The sequence below is a fragment of the Thamnophis elegans genome, chromosome 5, assembly GCF_009769535.1.
Source record: "Thamnophis elegans isolate rThaEle1 chromosome 5, rThaEle1.pri, whole genome shotgun sequence".
NCBI lineage: Eukaryota > Metazoa > Chordata > Lepidosauria > Squamata > Colubridae > Thamnophis > Thamnophis elegans.
Window position 1 is genome coordinate 84,374,895 of NC_045545.1, and position 10,458 is coordinate 84,385,352.

Consider the following 10,458-nt stretch of genomic DNA (forward strand, 5'->3'; position numbering starts at 1 on the left):
TACCCACTCCTAATCAACTAATCAGCCCATTGTTGCAGGCCCACTCAATCTTCATTTGTGTGAAAAGAAATTCAGTTAACCCCCCCAAAAGCAGAGGGGACATAGAAACTGGAGCTTTGGCAAGGGACGTACTTCTGAGCCAAGTTAGTGAAACAAACTGTAATTTTGTTTATGAGTTCCTGTGTTTGTGGGAGGATTCTTTTTGCATGCATACGTGTGTGTGTGTGTGTGTGTGTGTGTGTGTGTGTGTGTGTCAAAAAAAGTCAGAATGGTGACTAAAATCACAAAACCAAAATCACCACATTGACTTTTTGATATACCACCTGCTCACCCCCACTAACAGTCCAGATTGCACAGCTCAGTTTTGTAACTTGAGCGCTAGAGTAGGAGGAGTGGTGATGATAATGCTACATTGACGGACATGGAAGTGAAAAACGTTTTCATCTGTTTGTTCTCCCCTCTCCTTTCTCTCTCTCTCCTGTGTCGTAACCTTGGCTTTGTTGCAGTGTTACAAGATCCACTTCCTCCCTCAGTATAATGTTTTCTCTCCAACTCTCCTTTGCTACGCCCCCGTCTACTTCCTGTTTAAGTTTACCTTCAAAAATAATAATAATAAGCCCCAGCTATGATTAAAGTGGAAGATTTAAAGTCACGGGCAACTCTTTTTCAGAGGAGTTGTAATCAACCATTAAATAGCCATAAAGAAATGGATGGTTCTTCCCCTACTATCAACTATGAAAATGTCTGGCTTCATAACTATCTTCTTAATTCTATGGTGATGCCACATTTGAAAATTATTTTTTCTGTCTCTGCAGACTGGAAGAGTCAACTCTATTTATTTATTCTTTTCCTTCTTAGAAAAGAGGACAAATGCCCTTCCTTCCTTCCTTCCTTCTCCCTCTCTCTCTCCCCTCCCCTCTCCTCTCTCTTTCTTTCCTTTCTTCTTTCCACTTGGCTGACAAACTGTCTCTGCCTTTGTATTTTGTTGTTTCGTGTCTATTGTATCTTCCCTTTGGTTGCCCAACAACCTTTTATAAACTTCCTACAATCATTTCTAATTCTTCAGCCTTTAATGTGGCTCACTGTTGCGGCGGATAACATGGATATAGAAATGAAACGTTGAAACGTCTGGCTGGAGGGGAGGGAACGAATCTACTGTATTGATGAACTGACCTTTTAAATAGGTATTGTAGCCCTTCTCGTTGGCATAGCCTTGCACATGTTGAATTTCCTAGGAAAAAGCTGAGCATGTGTTTGGAAAGGTTTTGATGGTGAAAGCTTGGAGAAATGGGAGATGTTTCTAGGTTTAAAAGGATGGCAGAAGAAGAATGAACTTGAAGAAGAATGAGAACTTGGAAACTGCACAAATCATCAGTTGCCTCCAGACGTTGTGAATGCCCCAACACTGAAAGTCTTTAAGAAGATGTTGGATAGCCATTTGTCTGAAACGGTATAGGGTTTCCTGCCTAGGCAGGGGGTTGAACTAGAAGACCTCCAAAGTCCTTTCCAACTCTGCTATTGTATTATTGTATGATGCCCTCATGAGTCACACACACTTCAGGGCCCTGTTATGGGCCAATGAAAGAATCAAAGCTGGACACAAATCAAGGCCTTAGAGGATCCCCTATCCTTTGTAGAGAACTTCAGGTCCTTAAACCAGAGTTTTCATTTTAAAGCCCACACATATCTCCCTGCCTTCTCAGACTGGTGCCCTTCCTGTGCATTGAGTTCTACGCAATTCCCATCCTTTCAGAATTTGAAGAAATAAGTATCTGGCAAAAGGCTGATCCTGTTGTAGCCCACCAGTGGCCCACAGAGCAGGCAACAGATTCCGACAGTGAGGAGGTTGGGGAGGGACATGGGCCAGTCCTGGAGTCTGGGGAAGGCTCTGATGAAGGCTCTGTGTCGGAGACAGAGGGGAGGGGCAGAGTCGTATGCCAGTTATCAGCTGCCTTCGGAGTCAGACATCAGTGAGGCAGATGAACAGCTGGAGCCTCTTCCCAGTGTGCATGCGCAATCATGTGCAGAGTTGCTAGATGAAGGGAACAGGTAAAGAACAGGAGTCGACTTGGGAGTAAGGCAGAAGGAAGGAAGGAAGGAAGGAAGGAAGATAAAATATCCAAGAAGTCCTTACATCCACTTTTTCAATTAGATGCTTGGAGAGTATATGTACTAGCTATTTTAGAAATTGAATTAAATTTTCTATAAAATTAACTGATCTTAAGTTAAAACTAGATATGTCTTATTTTTACAGGTATTGCAAATCTCCTGTAAATGTGTATGTCTTGTTTTTGTGTCTTGTTGATGTTTTGTGCATCATCCAGCCCTGCAACTCCCATCTCACCTTGATTGTGGCCATATGCTGCCTTCCTCATCTTGTTCTCTTGGTAGCAAGAGAAACCTGGCATGAGTCTCTACCACAAACCTCAATGGTTCTAATTTTAGGTTTGAGTATGTTTCTTGGTATGTGCTCGAACTGTTTGTGGTCTTGGCCAGGAGTTAATCAGTAACGCTGTGAAAAGCTCCCAAGCTCCCATTCAGAGGGTAGATCTGATGTGGGTTGACCGCTTCAAGATAGATGTTTTTCATAATTGCGTTTCAGATGAAATGTTCTTCTGGCATTTAGAGTCGTTATCTCGGGCTGTCTTGGATTCCCACACGTTTCAAACAGAATTGCAAAACAGAAGAAGTTCATACTTTCATTTTCAAAACATGAAAAATGAAACCTTTTCAGGTTTCAGTCTTGTGCTTTTAGCACATTATGATGCATCTTTAATAATTTATCCGGAAGATAATTTCATCACAAAATTGGTCTGTACTTTGGACAGAAAGAAAAATACAACTCAATCAACTTAGCATATCAATGTATTTTCTTTCACTCAAACATTTAATCCAGACTTTAATTCAAATAATTGCTCTTATTCTAGGGGACGTTTAGGTTGCCATTTCTGTTTGATAATTTATTTTCTCCAGTTTAAGGCTTCCATCAACCTGCTTTTAAATCAAGAAAGGTTTGGGATTTGGGTCACATTAAATTAATATCTATGGTTGGTGTAAGAAGAATTGTAAGATTTAATCTAAGCATAGGCACTGGAGATAACATCCATTATTCCTAAGAAGCATAGCTAGTTGTAAGAGATTCCAGGGGTTGTAATACACTTGAAGTGCTGCAAATTATTTAACTTGCTTAAGACGTTTGCTTGATTAGGGAAAAAGATATGCAATCACGTTAGAGCAGTACATGAATTGCTATGGTTAGGAATGTAGAGCAGAAGTTAGACTCAAATTGCCAAAACAAAACGGAGATCCTACACATCTAAGAAAAAGGAGGTTCGGAAACTTTCAGACACATAAAAATATATTTATTATGTGGAATGTAATTCTAAAGAAATTACGGAGACATCCCTGGGCACAAATCGCTTCTACCTTTGGCTCTTCTCTGCCTTCTCTATTCCTGCAGCAGGCTAAATATAAATTTGTTTAAAGTGCAATCCATATAAAACCAGCTGTCTCTTACAGATGAATAAAGGAATTGTTTCTCTGTCTGGTCTAAATTAAGTCTCCCACTACCCCATTATTTATGGCTTAGTTGCCAGCATTGGTTATTATTAATGGCTAAGGGTTGCTACTAAATAAGAGATGGAAAGCACTTCTGAAGCTACTATGCTTAACAGAATAACAGAGTTGGAAGGGACCTTGGAGGTCTTCTAGTCCAACGCCCTGTTCGAGCAGGAGACCCTATAACAGTGATGGTTAACCTTTTCGGCACAGAGTTCCGAAAGCGTGTGTGTGCACGCACACTCATAAGGCAATGTGCGTGTTACCCCCCCCTCTGTGGCCTGCCCCGTGCATGTGTGCACGATCCCCTGCACACTCCCCGCCTCCCACGCATGCATGCACAATCCCCATGTGCACCCCCCACAGGCACGTGTGACCCCCATGTGTACACCCCGCCCCCATGCATGCATGCACATCTGTCACATGTGCCCCGGCCCCCCTGTAGGCGTGGCAGAGATCCAAAAGCCAGCTGGCTGGTGGGAGGTGCATGCACTGCGGAGCTGAGCTGGGGTGATGGCTTGTGTGCCATATATTCACCATCACAGCCCTATAACATTTCAGATAAATGGTTGGGCAATCTCTTCTTAGAAACCTCCAGTGTTGGAGAATCCACAACTTATGAAGAGAACTTTACAGCAAATCTAGATCACTCTTTTCTGTCATTTAGGACAGTGGGAGAATCAATTTTAATTTTTTTGCGAGGAGGGTTGTATATGTATGGAGAAATATTATGATTGAGTAATATAGTTGCAATCAGTTGACTATGATGAAAAAAACTAAACTGGCCTACCAGATTCTTGATGTCCACCAGATGTCAGGTATTAGAAGCTTCTCTTGAGCAGTCCCAAATTCTTGAGAAAAGCCTTTTATACGAAAATCCATAAAACTGCAAAAATGTGTTCCCTGATCTTATGATTTTGAGCGTTATTGCATTAACTGTGTGACCATAGCTGACAACCTCAGACCTCAGAATAGCACTTACATTGGAACATCTTTCGTAGAAGATCCTGGTACCTTCTAAAATCTTTTGCAACTCATTTCCAATCATTTTCCTGTTTTGTCCTGCTTTCTGGAAAGTTTGGAAGTCGTAGCTCTAATACTTTTGGATGGTGCCATATTAGGAATGGTTGACCCTCAAAGATGCATGCAGCACGGATAATAAACTGCTCAGAATCATAAGAACAGGGGACAGCCTTGTGCAGATCTATGAGCTCCCATATCAATTTTTCTCAAGGATGTGGGACGGCCCAAGAAACCTGTGTCATCAATGCCAAATTGGTACAGATGAAAAAATATTTCTGCCTCATCAAAGGATTCTTGTCCTTTGAGAGAGGGATGTTTGTGTGTGTGTGTGTGTGTGTGTGTGTGAGAGAGAGAGAGAGAGAGAGAGAGAGAGAGAGAGAGAGAGAGAGAGAGAGAGAGAGAGGGAGAGAGAGATGTAGAATGTAATAGTTTGTACATATTAATATATATTGTACGCAGGTACCAAAAAAGCCAATACAGTAGCAGGCTACCTCAATAGAGGGGTGGTATCAAGATTACATGAAGTGTTAATGCTGCTTTGGTAAGATGATACTTGGAATACTGCATCTAGTTTTGGTCACTGTGATACAAAAATATGTTGAGATTCTAGATAAAGTGCAGAGAAAAGCAACTAATATGATACGGGGTCTAGAGCAGGGGTGGGTTGCTACCGGCATTACTGCCGGTTCGGTGCAAAAAATATTTATGCATGCCAAATGTGTGCTCTGCGCCTGTGCGCGTTTACACCAGAAAAAGTTCTGCGCATGCGCAGAACGTTAGAAAAGGGGGGGGATTACATTTCTGCAATGGAGATTGTTCTGTGCATGCGCAGAACCAAAAATCAAGATGGCACCACTGACAATAGAACTGGTTTGGGTGTGTGGATGGCCAAGTTACTATCTACTCGGCCGAACTGATGCAAACCAGTAGGAACCCACCTCTGGACTAGAGGCTAAAACATATGAAGAATGGTTGCAGGAACTGGGTATGTCTAGTTTAATAAAAAGAAGGACTAGGGGAGACATGATAGCAGTGTTCCAATATCTCAGGGGCTGCCACAAAGAAGAGGGGGTCAAACTATTCTCCAAGGCACCTGAGGGTAGAACAAGAAGTAACAGGTGGAAGATTATCAAAGAGGGATCAGGTCTAGAATTAAGGAGCTATTTCCTGAGAATGAGAACAATTAACCAGTGGAACAACTTGTCTTCAGAAGTTGTGGGTGCTCCATCACTGGAGATTTTAAAGAAGAGATTGGACAGTCATTTGTCCAGATTGGTACAAGCAGGCGTTGAACTAGAAGACCTCCAAGGACTTTCCCAAGGACTCTGTTATTCTGTGTTATCACTTTGGTCATCAAATACTGATGAAGTAGACAGGCCTTCAGCCAACTGAAGTAGTATGTTAAGGTCTGTGCAATAATTGCATGAGTGATACAAAGAGTTTGGCACAGATAAGCACCATTTAATGCCATCCGGAAATCTGAAAGTAGATGGGCCTGACCCTCAGAATGGAATCTTGGAGAGAAGAGCTGCTAAATCAGTCAAAATATACCATTTAACCAGAAAACCTACTAGTGAAGATGTTCTCTGCCATCCTGTCTAGCCCCCTGGGATGCCCCCACCTCCTCCATTCTATTTTTAGCCATTTCTTCTGAAAAGGGATTAATAGAGCATAGCATGAAATGCTTAGCTACACTTGGGTTACGTCTCTCTTCTCTCTCTCTCTCTCTCTCTCTCTCTCTCTCTCTCTCTCTCTCTCTCTCTCTCTCTCTCTCTCTCTCTCTCTCCTCCCTCCCTCCCTCCCTCCCTCCCTCCCTCCCTCCCTCCCCTCCCCACCCACCCACCCACTCTCCCTCCTCCCCTCTCTCTCTCTCGTGCCCTTTCAGCTGAAACCTGTACGAAGGGTGCTTGCTTGGTGATTTCATGAAAATAGGAATTGGGAGGCATGAGGAAGAAAATTGAATAGAATAAGCATTTCATGCTTGACAACAGATGACCCCTGAAGTCACTGCTGTCCTGCAAAAAAAAAAGCCTTCAGCATTGTGCCAGTACATGTCTAAACATGAAACAGCCTGACATGTTATATAAACTTGAAAAAGGCCCTCCTATCATTCAAGGCAGAGTAAATTAATCTGTGACTATCAGACTGGGGAGCTTTGCTATTTACCTCATAGGTATTGCAAAGAGGAAAATAAAAGAGACCATTTGGATGGAAACCTCAATCTCAACACCTAATGCTACATATACATACATACATACATACATACATACATACATACATACATACATACCGTATTTTTCAGCCTATAAGACACACCAGTGTATAAGATGCACCAAGATTTTGAACAGGAAAGAAAAAAAAGGTTTTTGCCTTCCCTCAGCCCCCAGCAGCTCTCTAGAGGCTTCAGCAGGGCTGGGGCAAGACAAAAATGCCCCCCGTTGTGAAAAACAGCCTGTTTTTCAGCAAAAATAGGATGCGAGGGTGGGGCTTCGGGAGGCCAAAAATGGCTGTATTTGGTGTATAAGATGCACCAACATTTCCATGCACTTGGGGGCGGGGGAAGGTGCATCTTGTACTCCAAAAATACGGTGTGTACGTACACACACACACTATTGGGAAATAATTTATACAGGATTAAAAACTATCAAATCAAAAGCGAAAATTCAGAATAGAATAGAATAGAATAGAAGTCTTTATTGGCCAAGTGTGATTGGACATAAGGAATTTGTCTTTGATGCATATACTCTCAATGTACATAAGGAAAATAAAAATACATTCATCAAGAATAAAAAGATACAATACTTAGTGATAGTCAAGGTTACTAATAAGCTATCAAATAGTACTAGGAAACAAAAACAATATAAGTTGAAAGATACAAACAACATGGTTATAGTCATAAGTGGGGAGAGATAGATACTAGGAAGGAAGAGAAGAAGAATATATTCTTGGTAAATTATTTGACAGTGTTGTGTGAATTAGTTGTTAAGCAGAGTGATGGCATGTGGGGAAAACTGTCCATGTGTCGAGTTGTTCAGGAGTGCAGTGCTCTATAGCGTCATTTTGAGGGTAGAAGTTGAAACAATTTATGTTCAGGATGCGAGGGGTCTGTAGATATTTTCTCAGCCCCCTTTTTGACTCATGCAGTATACAGGTCCTCTATAGCAGGCAGATTGGTAGAATTTTTCTTTTTAGAAAAAGAAGTACGAAAACAGAAAAGGAAAAGTAATAAGTTGTAAAAAAAATGAAACAACCAGAAATATAAAATATCTAAGGAAGCTATTTCCAACCTGCTTTGCAGCAGTTGCAAATGTACTGCGGAGTGCTTGGCGCTGTCTGAAATTGGTTGTTTTCTTCCACGTGTTTCATCATCCAACCTCATCGGTGTTAGTGAGTGTGGGGTTTGTTTGACTGACCTAAAATGAAGGAATGAAACAGGCTGAAGGAAACATCAAGGTTTAAAGAAATCCATGTGGCATTCCTGTTAAAGAGTAGTCTCTTTTGGTGAACATGTGAGGAATACCATATCTGTCATCCATCTATCTATCTATCTATCTATCTATCTATCTATCTATCCATCCATCCATCCATCCATCCATCCATCCATCCATCCATCCATCCATCCATCCATCCATCATCTCTTGCCAAGGCGGTTTCTATGTGGGCTAACTGTCTTGCAGTTATAATACCATTTAAAACATTAAAATATTAACACAATAAATATGAACATACATTTAAACATCCAGGCAAAGGAACTTTACTGACTTTTACAAATGTCGTGAAAGTGAGTGCCCTAGAATACTTCTGAAGCAGTTGGCTGATTGTAAGTGTGAACAGGAGCTTCTGCGTTGCATTATTCATGACCCATGTCTTCCCAGGAATCTATCAAGTCAACCATTCCGTGATTTCAGTCATCCTTATTTCTTATTTAAACCTCAGCTGTGTTGTTACTTTCCCAGTTATGATTCGACTTACTGTTTAGAGAAACAATCTGATTGTACCTCTTTCTCTCTCCTCTTACAGGCTCGCCCATCACTTTATCTACCCTCAAGCAATTGTTCAGCCCAGCGTGGTCATCCCGACTCCTGTCCAGTCCATCACTTCTCCTTACATAGACTACACAACGGCGAGCCAGGCCTACTCACAATTCACCGCTGCTGCCTACGACCAGTATCCCTATGCTCCTTCTCCTGCTGCTGGCTTTGTGGGATACGGGTACACGGGCGCCCTTCCTCAACCTACCACGGCTGCCGGTCTACCAATAGCAGCACCCACAACTTTTGTGCAGTATCCAGCGACACAGCTGCAACCAGACCGTATGCAATAGAAACCCATCTTCGGAAAAACCTTTCTGGCTATGAAGGAATGCAAGGACGTGGAAGGGGGCCGAGAAAACAAAGGAGAAAAACAATAATTTAATTTTTTTTTAAAAAAAAATCAAGTTTTTGTAAAAAAAAAAAAGTAAAAAAAGAAAAATTGATCCTATTAGAAAGGATGCATATCTATACCTAAGCTATTTATAGTGTTACAGACTTTTTAAAACATCATTGCAAAAAAAAAAAAAAAGACTTCTTACGACGAACGTTGGAAAATCTCTTTTTCCATCTTTCCCTCTCTTCCTTTTTATCGAGACAGATATTATTGCAAAGAGGGACTAAAATGACAAACACACCCACCCACCCACCCACTCCCTGTGCTTATAAGTGAAAACTGCAAACTGTTGAACACTTCCTGGCAGTTTCATTTCATCACCAGCCATTTTCTGCTTTATTACTTAAGTTGCTTATGCGCCATCCGACTCTTGCCACCTGTTATTTAGCCTTGTTGCAAAAGGTATTTGGAGAATACATAAATGAGGGGGGGGGGAGGAGCAAATTTTGGGGGTCAAGGGGTGGGAGGATCCTTCCATTAAAAACTTTGTAATACTCAAATGCCTTACAAGAAAGACAAAAAAGAGAGCCTATTTTAATATTTATTGTGATCTCTCCTTATTCACAGGAGCTGTGAATTGCAGGTGAAAAATATAGTAATATCTGCCTTGTCTAATACTCACACCTAAATTAATTGTGTGTTGGGGAGTTCTAAATTGCTTTCGACATGCAAAAGTAATATTGGCTTTAAGGACGGTGCAATATTCAAGTCGATGCACTGTATTTTTTTCTTATTTGTAATTGTTACTCTTTTAAGATTATCTCAAAGTTTTAGGTATATTTTTAAAAGCAAGAAAAGCGAGAAAAAAAACTATTGAACACATTGTCTACTTTAATAGATCTTTTGTTTATGATGCTGCAGGTCTAGAGAAATTTTACAGTATTTATATAAAAGCTAAGCGGGGTCTTCGACCAGCACTGTTTAGGCGAATGTCAGGGATAAATCCGAGCTCTATTATGGTGTTACACACTTGAACAAGAGAGTTTTGACACCCAGTGGTACAAAGTGCTGAATAAGTAAAAGACAGTGTAAGAAGTGCATTTTTACAAAGAAGAGCAATAAACTATTTTGAATTTTAAGATTGTGTCGTGCTTTGGCTACCTTATGAGAAACTGGGAGATATCTATGGGTTGCTACCTCACTGGACTGTACAGTAGTAGCCAAAATTGTAGAAATCTTTTTTGGGGGAAGGGTATTTTTGAGGTTTGATGGCTAATAACACTACTTTTTTTGGAGAGTAGTACCATAAAATTATATATAAATGGAAAGATAATTTAATCAACAATGCAATGCAATAACTTTTATGAAGGAATTGCTATTAGAATAGCAGTCATAAAGAAGAAAAGTGAAACAGGTAGGAAAAACGAGATATATAAAATTTATCACCATAGAAAAAATGAGATATACAAAAATTATCACCATGTCAGTTAATACTTAGTTGGTAACCTT

At 40.8% G+C, this 10,458-nt stretch overlaps 1 protein-coding gene across 1 annotated transcript in view; it reads left to right on the forward strand.

Moving 5' to 3' along the window:
- The window catches only part of RBM38 (RNA binding motif protein 38), a 49,347-nt gene extending 39,259 nt beyond the window's left edge, over nucleotides 1–10,088 (forward strand). The window contains exon 4 of the mRNA XM_032217266.1: nucleotides 8,602–10,088. Within this exon, the coding sequence (XP_032073157.1) occupies nucleotides 8,602–8,905 (304 nt within the window). The 3' untranslated portion in view covers nucleotides 8,906–10,088. The remainder of the gene's footprint in view (nucleotides 1–8,601) is intronic.
- Nucleotides 10,089–10,458: the final 370 nt, after the last annotated feature.